The 18,703-nt window shown below is 46.9% G+C and overlaps 1 protein-coding gene across 6 annotated transcripts in view; it reads right to left on the bottom strand.

Moving 5' to 3' along the window:
* Positions 1-18,703, bottom strand: part of ATF6 (activating transcription factor 6) — a 408,706-nt gene that overhangs the window by 327,768 nt on the left and 62,235 nt on the right. For all 6 annotated transcript variants that reach the window (XM_073356217.1, XM_073356211.1, XM_073356213.1 and 3 more), the window contains 2 exons: positions 11,985-12,170; positions 10,117-10,208 (listed from right to left, as the gene is read on the bottom strand). In XM_073356217.1, the coding sequence (XP_073212318.1) occupies positions 10,117-10,208; positions 11,985-12,170 (278 nt within the window). The remainder of the gene's footprint in view (positions 1-10,116; positions 10,209-11,984; positions 12,171-18,703) is intronic.

Here is an 18,703-nt window from a genome sequence, read left to right as displayed (position 1 = left end):
GGAATCAGTTTGTAGTGGGCAAATCTACTGTGGGGGCTGCTGTGCTGCAAGTAGCCAACGCAATCATTGACCAGCTGCTATCAAGGGTAGTGACTTTGGGAAACGTGTAGACCATTGTGGATGGCTTTAATGTGCTGGGGTTCCCTAACTGCGGCGGGGCGATAGACGGAACGCATATCCTTATCTTGGCCCCAGAACACCGGGGCTGCCAGTACGTAAACCGCAAGGGGTACTTTTCCATGGTGCTGCAAGCACTGGTGGATCACAAGGGACGTTTCACCAACATCAACGTGGGATGGCTGGGAAAGGTGCATGATGCTCGCATCTTCAGGAACTCTGGTCTGTTTGAACAGCTGAAGGAAGGAATTTACTTCCCAGACCAGAAAATTACTGTTGGGGATGTTGAAATGCCTATAGTTATCCTCGGGGACCCAGCCTAACCCTTAATGCCATGGCTCATGAAGCTGTACACAGGCACCCTGGACAGTAGTAAGGAGCAGTTCAACTACAGGCTGAGCAAGTGCAGAATGGTGGTAGAATGTGCGTTGGGATGTTTGAAAACGCGCTGACGCAGTTTACTAACTCAGTTAGATCTCAGCACAACCAATATTCCAATTGTAATTGCTGCTTGTTGTGCGCTCCAAATTATCTGTGAGAGTAAAGGGGAGATGTTTATGGTGGGGTGGGAGGTTGAGGCAACTTGCCTGGTGGCCAGTTTCACACAGCCAGACAACAGGGCGATTAGAAGAGCGCAGCAGGGCGCGCTGCACATCAGAGAAGCTTTGAAAGCCAGTTTCATGACTGGCCAGGGTACAGTGTGAGAGTTGTGTTTGTTTCTCTTAAAGTTATATACATAAGGAAATAAAGTCACAATTGTTTAAAAACCGTTCTTTACTACTTGTTGCACAAAACATTAAGAGAAATCAGAAGCTAGATGGGGGAAGGGAAGTATTGGGTTAGGGGGATGGAGGAGGAGGAGGGAAGGACAAATCCAGAAACCAAATCAAAATTTAGGATATGCCAGCTTTCTGCTGCTTGTGCAATCCTCTGGGGTTGAGTGTGTGGGTCCCCGTAGCCTCCGCCCCCGTGTTCTTGGGTGTCTGGGTGAGGAGGCTATGGAACTTGGGGAGGAGGGAGGACGGTTATACAAGGGCTGCAGCGGCAGCCTGCGGTCTTGCTGCCTTTCCCGCATTAGATCCACCATACAGTGGAGCATGTCAGTTTGCTCCCCCATGAGCTTGACCATAGCATCCTGCCTGCTCTCATTGTGTGCATCCCTCCCTCTTCGTATTCATGTAACGCTTTATGCGACTCTGCAATTGTTTGCCTCCACACATTCAACTGGGCCCTATCAGTGCGGAAGGACTGCATGAGCTCAGCAAACATCTCATCCCGAGTTCGTTTTTTCCGCCTTCTAATCTGGACCAGCCTCTGGGACAGAGTAGATAGGGGCTGCATTGAAACATTTGCACCTGCTGAGGGAGGAGAAAAAGGGAGGGTAGTATTTTAAAAGATACATTTTAGAGAATAAAGGGGACACTCTTTCTCAGTGAAACAGGTAATTCATAGTACACAGCACATGTTCTTTCTGTACAAGGTCGCATTTTGCCTCCGATACTGAAATGCCTGCCACTTTGGTGTGAGTAAGCCATCACATGCGCCCAGGCAACAGAATTCAGCTTGCAGGCAACGGCCAGACAACAGAATTCAGCTTGCAGGCAGCCTGCGGGGTCTCTGGGATGATCGCTTCACACAACGCGCCCCCCCCCCCCACACACACACACACCGCGGGGCTCCGATGAGCAGGGATAAGCCCTTTAAACTAAACACGAACAGCCCAGCGCGGCTGGGTTTCCCCCCACCCCTCACTGCATGGCTCCGATCAAGCTCTCACTCACCAGAAGTGCTTTCTCCAGGGTCATGGTCTGGGAGCATGCTTTGGAAGTAGGGGGAAGCTATTGGCTCCAGCATTAAGAATAGTTCCTGGCTAGGAGGGAAAACGGATTCCCCACTTGCCGCCTGTGCACTGTCCTCCTCCTCCTCCTCCTCTTCGTCCTCCAAAAACTCATTCTCCTCGCTCCTTGCTACTCCCCCCTTGCAGGTGTCCACAGACAGTGGTGGGGTAGTGGTGGCGTCATCCCCCATAATTGCATGCAGCTCACGGTAGAAGCGGCATGTATGGGGCTGTGACCCAGAGCGCCCATTCGCCTCCCTGGCATTTTGGTACGCTTGCCTGAGCTCCTTGATTTATGTACGACACTGTTCTGTGTCCCTGGAGTAGCTGCTTTCTGTCATAGCCCTGGAGACTTTAGCATATGTATTTGCGTTCCTTTTTTTGGAACGTAGTTCTGCCATAACAGATTCGTCTCCCCAACATGCAATGAGATTCAGTACCTCCTGTTCGGACCATGCTGGAGCTCGTCTACGAATCCAGGACTGCGTGGTCTCTTGAAATGGTGGACTCTGCATGGTCGCCTGTGATGGTGGACTGCGCTGAGGGTCACCTGTGCTGATGGTGACCAAACAGGAAATTCAAAAGTTCCCGGGACTTTTACTGCCTACCTGGCAAGTGCATCAGAGTTCAGAGTGTTGTCCAGAGCGGTCACAAGGGAGCATTCTGGGATAGCTCCCGGAGGCCAATATCGTCGAATTGCATCCACAGTACCTGTAACTCAGAACTGCGATCTCGATTTTAGCGCGACTCCACTTCCGAGATGGAGTACAGAAATCGGAGTAAAGAGCCCTTTAAATGGAAAAAAATAGTTTGGTCGTGTGGACGGAACCAGTTTTATTTCGAGGTAACTCGGCTAATTCAAAAATAACCGCGTACTGTAGACCAAGCCTAATATCCAACCTAAACCTCCCGCACTGCAACTTGAGACCATTGCTTCTTGTTCTGTCATCTGCCACCACTGAGAACAGCCTAGCTCCATCCTCTCTGGAACCCCGCTTCAGGTAGTTGAAGGCTATCAGATCCCCCCCTTCACTTCTCTTCTGCAGACTAAATAAGCCCAGTTCCCTCAGCCTCTCCTCGTAAGTCATGTGCCACAGCCCCCTAATCATTGTTGTTGCCCTCTGCTGGACTCTCTCCAATTTGCCCACATCCCTTCTGTAGTGGGGGGGGGGGGCGCAAAACTGGACACAATACTCCAGGTGTGGCCTCACAGTGCCAAATAGAGGGGAATAATCACTTCCCTCAATCTGCTGACAATGCTCCTACTAATACAGCCCAATATGCCATTGGCCTTCTTGGCAACAAGGGCACACTGCTGACTCATATCCAGCTTCTCGTCCACTGTAATCCTCAGGTCCTTTTCTGCAGAACTGCTGCTTAACCAGTTGGTCCCCAGCCTGTGGTGGTGCATGGGATTCCTCCTTCCTAAGTGCAGGACTCTGCACTTGTCCTTGTTGAACCTCATCAGATTTCTTTTGGCCCAATCCTCCAATTTGTCTAGGTCACTCTGGACCCTATCACTACCCTCCAGCGTATCTACCTCTCCCCGCAGCTTAGTGTCATCTGCAAACTTGCTGAGGGTGCCATTAATTTAATTTGAGAGTGCAATTTAAAAGGACATTGTGGATGGCTGCTATGTATAGGATCCCAGGGCAAGGACCTGGAGTAGAGGGTGGGCCTGGGTACCCAGCCACTGGTAAAATGGCCTAGATTTTGAGGCACCCCAGAAGGAGAACTGAACTGTAGTGGCCTAGCTTAAGAGCTGGGGCCAGAAAGGCCCCGGGAGGGCGAAGACACTGCCTCCAGCGAAGGAGCCCTGAGGTACTGCTCTGTTGCAGAGCAGGGACAAACTGAGAGACATCAGAGAAGGCACTGAGAGAGGCCCCTGAGGGACTTGTATCCTGAAAGGGGTTTGTGTTGCTTTTATCGCACAGACTGTGTATGAGTTTCCCAGAGGGCTGAGTCACCAAAGACCCACTACAAACAGAGAGAGAGTGCAGGCACACGCACTTGGCCAGGAGACACTTGTGAGAGATGAGTGCAACCCTGTTACACCTTCCAAGCAGAAGAATATTTTTATGTGCATTCTCTCTCCAGGGTGGAGATTTTTGGGGTAATTAAAAAACAAACCCACCAAAGAAAGCCATCCAAACACCCCAAACTGACATTCAAACTTAGAGACACAGCCAGAATTATTCCCAAACCCTCATAGCACAAAGGCAGCAATTACTTCAGTCCCACAAAAACATTTGTTCTTAGAACTTTTAAACTCTCAGAACAGAGCAGTACCTTGTCTTGTAATCATTATTTTTCCAGTTCTATAGCACATTTCACCCTGAAAGATCCAAAAGCAATTTATAAACTATGCAACCATTACCTAATTCATGGCTAACAGCTGCTGTGTTCCATGCTAAACGGCACATAGCAACTCCACATGCCAATTTAGGAGAGGAAGTAGAAAACCCTGTGCAACTGAAACTACACTGAGATTTAAGGAGGCAGAAAGTAATTAGCCAAACTGGAAGTGTTGCCAGGGCACCTGAATTAGCTTCCCTACTGCTATAGACAATGCCATGGGCTCTTCAATCACAAGTGGTCAGGAGCTCAGCTTTATGCAGTAATGGTGTGATCTCCTATATCACAACCCATTGCTTCCCAAAGTACCTATACTTTCTTTGGATATCTCCCATTCCTGCACTCATTAGCCCCAATGCTTATCTTGTAATATCTGAAAGAATCACTGTCTGAAAAGGCAGGACATAAGAATTTTAAAGGACTTGTTTTACTTCTCTATAACCCGCCTGGGTTTTATGTAGACTAGATTATAATAAATCCATTCATTGTATTTTCAGTTGCTGGGTGAAAAGTGTAGTTTAAATTAATACAAAATTGCAGAAATCCACATAGTGGGCTCTATGTAAAACACCTATAAAGTTCCACAAAAGCCAGAAAATCCACCAATTGTTCTGTGTTTATAAAATAAAGCCCATGAGCATTTCCATGGCATATACTCACACTCACAGTCACAAAAGAACTAACTTCATTTGGTCAAACATTCAAGGCACAAAAACAAGTAGTGTAGGTCCAAATTTTATGTACCAGTGGAAAATGTGTATTTTCAGAGTTTTAAAAATCAGTGTAAATGAGGTGGTTTGAAGATCAATACAGGTTTTAAACCTTTCTCTGCAGTGTCTGAATCACAAATATAACTGATGTGCAGCAAACTGGGCTTAATATCAGAAATAAGCAAAACTGTCCTGTCCAGTTTCACTGCCGACACTGAGGGAAGTGAAGGCGAAGACAGATAGCATCAATACTGGCAAGTCATTTAGAGTTTAATGCCCTTTCAGTTTAAACAATTTTGCTAGTGTCAGTAAACATTTTGTTTTCAAATATAGGATCATCTTGGCAGTATCCTTTTAAGAAAATCCAGATTTTTCTAATCTCTCTCTCTTACATTAAGAGGGATTTTTCATGTACTGAACAGGAACATACACAGTATACAGCAACTGGAGGTCTACTGTAATGCTCCATCTGGGGAGCAGGAAGGAGTTCCACAAAGGACAGAGCCCTACTTTCCAAAGCCAGGTTTAGTGAATAGGGATGTAAGTACCAGAATCCGTCCCCCTCTCCCCCCAAAAACCAGCTTTGTTTTTTTCTCCATTATGCTAAAGACTTATTTATAACAGACCTGGGAGGGAGTGGAATCATAGAATAGAATATCAGGGTTGGAAGGGACCCCAGAAGGTCATCTAGTCCAACCCCCTGCTCAAAGCAGGACCAATTCCCAGTTAAATCATCCCAGCCAGGGCTTTGTCAAGCCTGACCTTAAAAACCTCTAAGGAAGGAGATTCTACCACCTCCCTAGGTAACGCATTCCAGTGTTTCACCACCCTCTTAGTGAAAAAGTTTTTCCTAATATCCAATCTAAACCTCCCCCACTGCAACTTGAGACCATTACTCCTCGTTCTGTCATCTGCTACCACTGAGAACAGTCTAGAGGCATCCTCTTTGGAACCCCCTTTCAGGTAGTTGAAAGCAGCTATCAAATCCCCCCTCATTCTTCTCTTCTGCAGGCTAAACAATCCCAGCTCCCTCAGCCTCTCCTCATAACTCATGTGTTCCAGTCCCCTAATCATTTTTGTTGCCCTTCGCTGGACTCTCTCCAATTTATCCACATCCTTCTTGAAGTGTGGGGCCCAAAACTGGACACAGTACTCCAGATGAGGCCTCATCAATGTCGAATAGAGGGGAACGATCACGTCCCTCGATCTGCTCGCTATGCCCCTACTTATACAGCCCAAAATGCCATTGGCCTTCTTGGCAACAAGGGCACACTGCTGACTCATATCCAGCTTCTCGTCCACTGTCACCCCTAGGTCCTTTTCCGCAGAACTGCTGCCTAGCCATTTGGTCCCTAGTCTGTAGCTGTGCATTGGGTTCTTCCGTCCCAAGTGCAGGACCCTGCACTTATCCTTATTGAACCTCATCAGATTTCTTTTGGCCCAATCCTCCAATTTGTCTAGGTCTTTCTGTATCCTATCCCTCCCCTCCAGCGTATCTACCACTCCTCCCAGTTTAGTATCATCCGCAAATTTGCTGAGAGTGCAATCCACACCATCCTCCAGATCATTTATGAAGATATTGAACAAAACTGGCCCCAGGACCGACCCTTGGGGTACTCCACTTGATACTGGCTGCCAACTAGATATGGAGCCATTGATCACTACCCGTTGAGCCCGACAATCTAGCCAGCTTTCTACCCACCTTGTAGTGCATTCATCCAGCCCATACTTCCTTAACTTGCTGACAAGAATACTGTGGGAGACCGTGTCAAAAGCTTTGCTAAAGTCAAGAAACAATACATCCACTGCTTTCCCTTCATCCACAGAACCAGTAATCTCATCATAAAAGGCGATTAGATTAGTCAGGCATGACCTTCCCTTGGTGAATCCATGCTGGCTGTTCCTGATCACTTTCCTCTCATGCAAGTGCTTCAGGATTGATTCTTTGAGGACCTGCTCCATGATTTTTCCAGGGACTGAAGTGAGGCTGACTGGCCTGTAGTTCCCAGGATCCTCCTTCTTCCCTTTTTTAAAGATTGGCACTACATTAGCCTTTTTCCAGTCATCCGGGACTTCCCCGGTTCGCCACGAGTTTTCAAAGATAATGGCCAATGGCTCTGCAATCACAGCCGCCAATTCCTTCAGCACTCTCGGAGCAACTCGTCCGGCCCCATGGACTGGTGCACGTCCAGCTTTTCTAAATAGTCCCTAACCGCCTCTATCTCCACAGAGGGCTGGCCATCTATTCCCCATTTTGTGATGCCCAGCGCAGCAGTCTGGGAGCTGACCTTGTTAGTGAAAACAGAGGCAAAAAAAGCATTGAGTACATTAGCTTTTTCCACATCCTCTGTCACTAGGTTGCCTCCCTCATTCAGTAAGGGGCCCACACATTCCTTGGCTTTCTTCTTGTTGCCAACATACCTGAAGAAACCCTTCTTGTTACTCTTAACATCTCTGGCTAGCTGCAGCTCCAGGTGCGATTTGGCCCTCCTGATAACATTCCTACATGCCCAAGCAATATTTTTATACTCTTCCCTGGTCATATGTCCAACCTTCCACTTCTTGTAAGCTTCTTTTTTATGTTTAAGATCCGCTAAGATTTCACCATTAAGCCAAGCTGGTCGCCTGCCATATTTACTATTCTTTCGACTCATCGGGATGGTTTGTCCCTGTAACCTCAACAGGGATTCCTTGAAATACAGCCAGCTCTCCTGGACTCCTTTCCCCTTCAAGTTAGTCCCCCAGGGGATCCTGGCCATCCGTTCCCTGAGGGAGTCGAAGTCTGCTTTCCTGAAGTCCAGGGTCCGTATCCTGGAGTTCTTTCCCGATCCCTCACTCTGTGACCACTGGGTGTTCTACGAAAAGACCTTCACTTGCTCCCTTGGCTATCTACATTAATTTAAATTCCCAGCTTAAAAAGCAATAGCGCATATGCTTTATGTTCAACTGGACATTGTTTGGTCCACAGGCAACTAGTGAATCAAAGGGAATTCACAACATTCTCTCTGCAGCATTGCTTTCTTGTTCTGATGGGAATTTTGTACATCAGATTATCAGAAAAGACTAAACAGTTTGGACTATAACTTACACATCCAGAAGCCTGGCCCTGCTGTAATGAGGAATGTGCCCATGACGGAGAAGGAAAACAAGAGGAACTCACAAGTTTAAGCCATGCCTACTGTGACTCTTTATGGGGAAGCACCCAAGAGCCAGACAAAAGTTCCATGATAATAGAACAAATACATTAGTATATGCTCATGGGAGGATTCTGCGCTACTGCACATGCACAGAATGTATATCCCCTGAAGATTTCTTTGCTTCCCTGCAGAAAAATGACTTCCTCATGGGGAAGCAAAGGGAAGCCACAAGAGCGGTCATGTGCTCCTCCCCAGCAGTATGTTTTGGGTGCCCAGGGCAGGTGGCAGAGAGGTAGGGGCCTCTGGGGCAGGGGGCTGGGGAAGACCCAGCTGGTGGCTCCTACCCTGTGGGCTCAGCTGCTAGTCCTGGCTGGGCTGGGGAGGACGGGACTTCCTCTCTCCCGGCATGGCATCCAGAGCCGGGTCAGACCCACCCCTAGGTTTCTTCTCCCAGCTGCAGGAAACTCTGCAAACTGCCTCTTCTCTCTCTCCTCCCCTGCCCTGCTTCCTGCACCCATTGCTCTTCAGCTGTACAGGGAGCTGCTCCCCTATGCATGCAGACCCCCTCATACCCAGACCCTCCTGCCGAGCCTTACCTCCCCCGCACTCAGAACCCCCTGATGAGCCCCACTTCACCTGGACCACCCCAACAAGCCACCCACACACAGATCCCACCCCACCAAGCCCCAACCAGCTGCATGCGGAGTCCTACTCCCCCAGCATCTGGACCCCCCACTAAGCCCCAACATCCAGACCCCCTGCCAAGCTCTATCCCCCCAACCCCCCCCTCTTGCTTAGCCCCAACCACCTTCACCTGGAGCCCCCTGCAGAGTCCCATTACTATTGCACCAAGAACCCCTCAACAAGCCCCTGTGCATCCAGATCCCCCACTGAGCTGCTCACACAGATTGCTCCGCACAGAACCCTCTCAACCCACATCTGGATACCCCACACTAAGCACCTCCACACTTGGATCCTGCCTTGCTCAGTCTGTCTGCCCACAGCTGGTGCACCTGGCAAAGAGGGGAAGAACCCTGGGGTGTTTCTGGGGCAGGCACAGTCCTTGCCCTGTGTCAGGGTTGTGTGCAGCCTCACTGCTGAGTCTGTGTACTGGGGGAAAGAGGGGTGGGACCTGCACAGTGATCTCCCACTTCTGTGCAGCCAGTGGCCTGTGCTCCCCAGTGTCATACTGGAACCTCCACATTTATTTGACAAATAAAATTTGCAGAATTTTAAAATATTGTGTGCAGAATTTTTAATTTTTTTGGCACAGAATGTCCTCAGGAGTAATTATTTTGTTTCTAAACTAACTCCAGCTGCTCAGCTGAAAGGGATGCTGACACAAGAGCCAAATTTTAAGACTGACTGTATCAAAGTCAAGGAGCAAGAGACAACGGGATTTTTTTTCCCCCAAAAAAGAGGGAGAAATGGGGTTTCACAAAAACTAAGGGGTTTTTTTTGTGTGTGAGAACTTGTCATTTGATTTTTTTTAAATTGTTTTGAATTGAGATTTTCACTTGTTTTTGAAAACCAAAATCATTTTGAAACTTGGGATTTATTTTCTCCCCTTTTTATCACTGAATGCAAGAGAGTAAATTATATCAAGAGATCCTCCCCATCCCTTTTTCAACTATTACTTTTCAAAGCTTCTCCAACTTTCAAAAATTGAGAGTGGAGAAAGAAAAGGGGGTGGGGGGGAATTGGAATACACCCCCACCCCACCCCCAGTATCATTCACTGTTACATTACGTGGTAACAAGTCAACTACTGAGAAGCTCTCTTAGCGTGGAAGATAGCAAAAAACTATGCTGTGAGTCCATGGCCTCCCACCACCAGACAGACAGTATTAAAGATCCAGGTAGAAATTAACTGGTGGTGGGGAGGAGATAATCAAGACGATGGAGTTAAATCAATAATTAATTCTATTGTTGTAGGGAGAGGATGGAGGAAGGCAACTTACCTAAGTGGGCCATAGTTCAACATTACAAAGGCCAATATCACCATCACACACACAGCTCTTCTCTTTGGAGAAGGGATTTTAAGATTCTGGTTCTAAACAGGGAGACAGAGCGCACATACAGTGTAAGTGAGGGTTTAAAAACACAAATGCATTTCAGACATTCTAACTCCTGTTGTTTCCTTTTATATTAAGGATGACTTGCAAAGCGTAAAACTTCAGAGGTAAAAATGAGCTTCCCCTTTTTCATAAAGATGTTTGAGTGCAGTCAGACCTATTTAAAAATATATCTAGTCTTTTTTTACATTCCATTCAAGTCCCATCTACCAAATTTTCTATGGACAACTGAAGAACCAATAGATTTACAACAAGGAATTAAAACTAAGGCTATCTGCCTCCTATCACCATAGTATCAACACCTCACAGTCTGTAATATATTAATCCTTTCCCCCTCCCCACCCCCTTGAAACAGGGCAGTCCTATTATCCCCATTGTACAGATGGAAAGATGAGGTCCAGAGTGACTTCCCCAAAGCCATCAGGGAGTCTGTGGCAGAGACGGGAATGAACCCATTTCTCCTAAGGTATGTCTACATTGGCAGTTGAACGACAAACCTTTTGTCTTTCAGAGGTGTTAACCTCCCTCACCCACTGCCAAAAAAAAACCCCACAATTTTTCCATGATGAGCACCAGAGTGAACAGCATGAATGCCACTTGTTGGGGGTGGAACTTTTATGTTAGCAGGAGAGCCAACAAACAGCGGCTACGCTGCATGACTTCTAGCAGCATGGCTGTAGCGAAACAGCCATGTCACTAAAAGCTGTGTAGTGTAGACAAAATTGAGGAAAGGGAGACCTTTCCAGGCCTTCTTCACACATTTAGATACTACAAAGGCCAGTCTAACACTTGCTTTTTCAGCCCCTCTTTCAGTCACCTTTAATGGGTTTGATCTGAAATAAAGACACCTTGCTGGAGCATGAGGTATTTAAGGAAGTCTCCAGAATAATCTCTTTTCCGCAGACAGTTGCTAAAGGAAACTGAAGTGAATTATAATGGGAATTATGTAGCAGGGTTAACATTTGGAAGCTATCGCACAGAAATCTGCAATCCTGAAATTGTCCTGCAGATCGTTTCTCCCTTCTTCCATGCCAGCGAAAGCAGAGGCTCCTACCAGTGCTGCTCCTGCACACAGCATGTCCAAGCAGGAGAAAAAAGGGAAACTGACTAGGACTGTCACTTGGTTTCCTTCTGCTGCAGTTATTGCTTGAGAAGCAGAAACACCCTCCCAATCATGTGGGGAAAGAAGAACAAAGAGCAGCATAGGGATGGAGTGACAATTTTTAAATCAAGATTGGGTGTTTTTCTAAAAAGATATGCTCTAGGACTAAGTCCTATGGCCTAAGTCCTATAGGATAGACCAGATAATCACAGTGGCCCCTTCTAGCATCACTCTAGGCTTCTATGCCAACAATTCTGAATGAGGGCATGGAGGGAGCATAACTGCATGTGAGAAGCACATCACTTAATTTAGTGTGGAGTTTCGTTCAAATACCAATTTAATTAACAATGGTAATTAGCTGTGTAAGTAAACAAACGTAATTCAGAAATGATGCATCTAGCAGTGCATCTAGACAGCATGCTGACATGGGGACTCTGGCTCCAGACCAGCGGGTGAGGGAAAAGGAAGGGGGAAAATGATGAACATGTGCATTATTTTAAACTAATAGCCGACAGAGGTCCGTAACAGCCATCCCTATTGCCCCCAGTTGTTGGCACATGCCATTATGATGCCTGTACCAACACAAGTTCATTACCATGCTGTTCTAAACAAATCACTGCATGGATTTCGTCCTTCCACAAACACTTCTTACCTCTAACACCAATTCATCCAGCTGCCTCTTCAGTGAACCATTCTCTCTCTTGAGCTGCTCATTCTCCAGCAAGGCAGCCTTCAGCCTGGCCTCCAGCCCCAACATGTATTCCTTCTTCTTCCTGCGTGACTGGCAGGCTGACTCCCGGTTTTTGATCATGCGCTGCTGTCTTCTCAGGAGGTTACTCTAGATGGGGACCAAGCAGTCCGGTTAAAATGGGGAACCCTAACCTACATGCACATTGGTCATCTCATACACAATTTCTGCTCTGCCACTTTTTCAGCCAACTGAGCACTTCTATCCAAAAGTTCCTAATGTGTTCATCATTGCAGCATCTAGTCTCTTATCAGGTTACACCCCCAAGAATTAGCTCACAAAGGGAATGAAAGAATTATGTCCCAATTTCTTCTCTTCTCTGACCTGTACTTTCATATTTCCTTGGCACAAACTGGTTCCCACCATATACAGGAGTGCAGAACAACTGCTGTGCTTGTGCAGCAATGTGCTTGTCCAGCAAATGATTTTTAGGGACCAATTTATGAGGAAAGGTAAAGAACTTAACATGCACAGCTTGTAAAAATCTTGACTAAGAGGGGACACAGTCAAAAACTATAGTGATTATATGCCTTACAGCATACTGTAACCAACAGGTATGAGCATCAAACAGACAGGATTGCGCACGGTGGTATTGGGAGGATGAAGAGCAACAGAATGAAATTAAAGAAAATGTAGCCTCAATGTCAGGAAATTTTTAAATAGTGACTTTAACTCATGAGATTTCTACCAGTCCCCTTGGGATACTATTTCAGGGGCTATTTAAAACTGGACTGAACAAGGCACTGGTAAATAAACTCTTGCATTTGCAGGCAACAACCTTGCACTGCATTGCAGGGGAAGTTTCTTTCTATTGCCTTCAATTTTCGTTTATAACCTAAAGCCTAAGAATTTATCCTTCCAAACTCTGGGCCTGATTCTCATTTACACTAAGTCCCATTTACTGAACCAAATGAGTTGCCAACGGAGGGACTGAACAGGCAGGAAGAGAAGCAGGAAAAGCCAACAGAGGACAGGATTTTAAAAAGTACAGAGTGGTTGACCATGTCAAAGGTCAAGGAGGATGAGAATGGAGGCCTTGCTGCTCTTTAATTTAGCAGTTTGTTCCAGCACCTTCTCTCTCAACATCCCAACCTGACACTAGACACTGCTTCAACTGGAATAAAACCAAGCACAGAAACATTTCCATTGATCAATTTAATAAAAATATAAATTTGACACCTAAGCTGACCTGAAAGCACCCTGTTAAAGACAAGAACGGTCATGGTCCACACTAGCATTATCTGGAGTTAGTTTGCCTTAACAAATCTTCCATTGAGTTTCTTTTCTGCATAGGCTAGGAATGGGAACTGTGTTCTTGCTTTATCATGGAGACGCATAGTTAAAGATAAGGAACAACTTCCAATAAACCACAACAGGGTCTGTATTGTTGTTACATTTGTATCGGCCTGGAGTGCAGTGGAGACATACAAGACTGAAAGCTAATTGTTTTCATCCACCTGAAGAGTACTCCAATAGCCTAATAATGGACACACTAGTGGCTTACAACTGTTAGAGTATTAAAAAGGCACATAATTTATTAAAAAGGAATAGAATTTGAATAATTTTGGGAGTAGGGTTTGTGAAAATCAGTAGAATGATAAAAGAATAGCAGAGTCCGTAAACTCTGCAAGCCAGAAAGCTTTGGTTGAGGCAAATACAAGAGACAAAGTTAAGGTTATTTGTGGCCACTTTAAGTTTCCTTCTTGCAGATAACTGTCTCATAACTACAGTATTTTGCTGTGCAGCATTTGCAGCTAATTTTCCTTGCAGACACTGACAGTCATTCTATCATTCTGAAGAAGCCACGTGGCTCACATTTCACTATTCTTCTTCATGATATTACAGCAGGGTTACAGAGACCAAGAAAACAAGCTACAATGCACTAAGGTTTTGGCTTCTCTCCCTGCTGATCTAATTGCGTTCTGTAAAGATCATTTATAATATGGATAGTCTGCTGCCACTGACACAATCCTGTGAAAATTAAGCTGTGTGTACTTATTCCAACTTCTTGGAGGGGGGGGTATTTTTTTAATGTTCTCTGTAAGCATTGAGCTTTGTGCACAAACACGTTTCTGGTCACTGCTGACTCTTTTCAGATACTGCAAAACACACTAGATCTTACAAGCATATAAAGCCTTTTAAGAAAACAGGGTTTTAGATAAGCAAGGCATTTGGATATGATATAGTCTGGAGGCTGAGAGCGCTTCAACTACCCAGAGTCCAGATAATCAGTATTATATTGGAAATGTAAGATCATCAACATATTCCACATTCACACAGTAGTTGATGGACGATAGATCCATCAATGGTAATCAGCCAAGATGGTTCGGGATGCAACCTCATGCTCTGGGTTTCCCTAAATCTCTGACTGCCAGAAGCTGGGACTGGATGACAGGGTATGGATCACTCAATAAGTTGGTGTGTTCTATTCATTCCCTTGGAAGCACATGGCACCATTCACTGTCAAAAGAGAGAATACTGTGCTGGATGGAGCAATGGTCTGACCCAGTATAGCCATTCTTTTTGTACGTATAACTGGCACTATTTTTTCCAATGTTTGCATTTATCAACACTGAATTTCATCTGCCATTTTGTTGCCCAGTCACCCAATTCATTGAATCATAGAATATCAGGATTGGAAGGGACCTCAAGAGGTCATCTAGTCCAACCCCCTGCTCAAAGCAGGACCAATCCCCAATTTTTGTCCCAGATCCCTAAATGGCCCCCTCAACGATTGAACTCACAACCCTGGGTTTAGCAGGCCAATGCTCAAACCACTGAGCTATCTCCCTACCACCTTGGTAACTCTTCTCAGTCAGCTTTGGACTTAACTATCTTAATTAATTTTGCATAGTCTGCAAATTTTGTTAACTCACAACAGCCCACATTCCAGATCGTTTATGAATATGCTGAACTATACAATAATTTTTTGACTCATAGCAGACATTCAGAACATGCCAAAACTTAAACACTAGAATTAACGGCTCAACCACATATTAAAGAGCTACATATAATGTCATATGTCTTGTATATTTTCTTTTAAAAAGAAGTCCAAAATAAGTATGGGAAAGTTTTCCCCCTAAATAGTGTTTTTTTACAACACTAATAACTAGGCTCATATTGTCCTCTCATCTTCAAAGTTACCTACAAAATTCAAGCACTTTACAAACTGAAGTTGCCATTTCAAATTAGTCCTACAAATAATACTGTTCTGAGCAAACTTTAAGCCCCTAACACGTGACATCTGGCACTGCCTTAACCATGTGCTCACTACCACTCCACATAATGTGGTAGGAATGTCCCACAGGACAATTATTCTGCTAACAAGTTATGGAAAAAATGGTTGGCCACCTTTTGTCACTGTTGTTCTTCAAGATGTATTGCTCATGTCCATTCCATTCTTGGTGTGTGCACGCCCATGTGTGCGGTCATTGGAGATTTTTGCCTTAGCAACAGGCATAGGGCCGGGAAGGTGCCACCTTGAGTGCCGCACTCACGCGCTGGTATTTCAGGCGCCGCCAGCCCTATGCTGTCTCAGTTCCTTCTTGCCAACAGCTCCGACAGAGGAGCAGGAGGGTGGGTAATGGAATGGACATGAGCAACACATCTCGAAGAACAATAGTTACGAAAGGTGGGTTACCATTTTTTCTTCTTCAAGTGCTTGCTCATGTCAATTCCATTCTAGGTGACTCACAAGCAGTATCAATGGAGGTGGACTCGGAGTTCACAGTCTTGCAGCACTGCTCTGCCAAAGTCAGCGTCGTCTCAAGCCTGCTGGGTCAGCGTGTAATGCGATGCAAATGTGTGGATGATGACCAGGTAGCGGCCCAACAGATCTCTTGGATCAGTACCTGTGCCAGGAAGGCTGCCGATTGATGCCTGTGCCCTAGTTGAGTGTGCCGTCACAATCACCAGCTGAGGCACCTTCGCCAGCTTATAACAGTAGCAGATGCAGGCTGTGATCCTGGGCGAAATCCTCTGAGCAGACACTGGGCGACATTTCATCCTGTCTGCCACAGCAAAGAACAATTGCATTGACTTATGGAATGGCTTCGTTCTACTTATGTAGAATGCCAGCACCCTCCTGATGTCCAGGGTGTGAAGCCTGCGTTCCTCATCCAACGCATGGGGATTTGGACAGAAGACTGACAAGTATGAAACTGAGAAACAAACTTGGGCAGAAATGCTGGATGCAGGTGCAGCTGGACATTGTCCTTGTAGAAGACTGTATAGGGTGGCTCCGAGGTGAGCGCCCTGATCTCAGACATCCTGCGGGCCAGTGTTGTTGCAACCAGGAACAAAACCTTTCAGGAGAGAAGCAGGAGGGAGCAGGAAGCCAGAGACTCAAAGGGAGACCTCATAGCTTTGACAGCACAAGATTCAGGTCCTGGGAGGAACCGGGCCCCAGATGTGTAAATAGAGGAGCTCCAGACCCTTCAAAAACCACACTGTCATAGGATCTGCGAAGAGAGACCTGCCTTGGAATGGAGAATGCAATGCTGAAATGGTGGCCAGATGGACTTTGATCAAAGAGAGGGACAACCCTTCAAGTTTGAGGTGCAGCAGATAATCCAATATATCCTGCAGCGAGGCCTACTCGGCCCAAAGAGGCTGCTCCAAGACCCAGCACACAAAACTCTTCCATTTAGCCAGGTAGGTTGCCCTGGTAGAGGAGTTCCTGCCACAGCAAGACCTGCTGAACACGGGTCGAGCATGCCCGCTCATCTGCGCTTAGCCATGCAGTAGCCAAGCCGTCAAGTGCAGCGCTGCCAGGTTCCGGTGCTGGAGATTGCCGTGGTTCTGGGACAGCAGATCCGACCAAAGAGGCAGTAGAAGAGGGGTGGCTGCCGAAAGGCTCAGCAACATGCTGAACCAGTGCTGATAGGACAGGGCCATGCGGGAGCTACTAGGATAATCATCGCTCTGTCCTGCTTGACTTTCATGAGGACCATGTGAATTAACAGCACTGGCAGGAAGGCATACATCAGCACTCCTGACCATGGAATGAGGAAGGCGTCCGCAAGGGAATCTCTGTCCAGACACTGAATAGAACAGAATACATGGCGCTTTCTGTTCTGCCTGGACGCAAATAGGTCCACCTGGAGAGTCCCCCACCTCTGGAAGATTATGTTGACCACCTCCAGATGGAACAACAATTCATGGCAAGACAAGAAGGACCTGCTGAGGTGATCTGCGACCAGATGAATGGCATGCTGGACACAAAAGTCCTGAAGACTGAGCACCTCCTGACAAAGGGCCGAGGACCTGGCACCACCCTGTCCGTTGATGTAATACATTGATGTAATACTGTCCGTTAGGACCTGCACCCCCTTGCCTTCCAGGTGAGGCAAGAATTCCCAGCAGGCCAAGTGAACCACCCTGAGCTTGCTGACGTTGATATGGAGGGCGAGATCATCCCGCAGGCAGTGGCCCAGGGTGCTCACCTCACCCAGGTCAGCTCCCCAGCCCAGATCTGAATCTTCGGAAACCAGGGTCAACGACGGGGACAGGGTCACGAAGTGAACTCCCTGCAGCACCGAGTTGGGGTCCTACCACCAATGCAGGGATCATAGGATGTGGTTCAGCACCCTGACCACCTGGTCCAGCCCATGTCTGCTGGGAATATAGACCAAGGCCAGCCATGCTTGCAGAGGCCGTAGATGGAGTCGAGCATGGGTGACCACATATATGCACATTACCACATGGCCCATCAGACGTAGGCAGGTGTGGGCCGTAGTGAGCAGGTGCTTCTTTAAAGGGGAGATCAAGTCTGACACGGCCTGAAAATACGCTTCCAGAAGGAAGGCTCTGGCTCGCATGGAGTCAGGGACCGCCCCGATGAATTCTACGTGCTGGTTTGGCATCAATGTGGACTTTTTTGTTTATTAACAGGCCTGGATCCTCGCAGGTGGAACATACCAGATGGAGGATCCTCTGCACCTGCTCCCGAGACCTGCCCTTGATGAGCCAGTGGTTGAAATACCAGAAAATCTGGACCCCTCAATGTCTCAAGTAAGCCGCCACTAGCACCATGCATTTTGTGAACACCCTTGGGGACGAAAACAGGCCAAAGGGCAGTGCCATGAATTAAAAATGGCGCCTGCCCACTATGAAGCGGAGGAAACACCTGTGACCCGGGAATACGGAAATGTAGAAATAAGCATCCCGTAAATCGAGAGCGGCGTACCAGTCTCATGGATCTAGGGAGGGGATGATGGAAGCCAGGGAAATCATGCAAAACTTCAACTTCTTGAGAGACTGGTTGATGCGATGCAGTTCTAGGATGGGTCTGAGGCCTCCTTTTGCTTTCAGAATTAGGAAGTACCAGGAGTAGAACCCCTTTCCATTCATATCCCAAGGGACCTCTTCTACTGCCCCCAGGTGCAAAAGGTTTTCAAACTTCCTGAACAAGGAATTGCTCACAAGAAGGGTCCCTGAAGAGGGAAGGGGGGGTGAGAAGGAGGGGTGGCTGAAAATTGCAGGGTATAGCCCCAAGGTACTATGTCCAGTACCCAGCGGTCTGAGGTGACCTACAACCAGTCCGAACAGTAGGGGTGAAAGCGGTTGAGGAAAAGGATCTGCAGATCCAGGGATTTGGCTGGGGCATCACTCTCAAGCGTGCC

Source organism: Lepidochelys kempii, chromosome 8, assembly GCF_965140265.1.
Source record: "Lepidochelys kempii isolate rLepKem1 chromosome 8, rLepKem1.hap2, whole genome shotgun sequence".
Lineage (NCBI taxonomy): Eukaryota > Metazoa > Chordata > Testudines > Cheloniidae > Lepidochelys > Lepidochelys kempii.
This window is presented reverse-complemented; position numbering and strand designations above follow the sequence as displayed.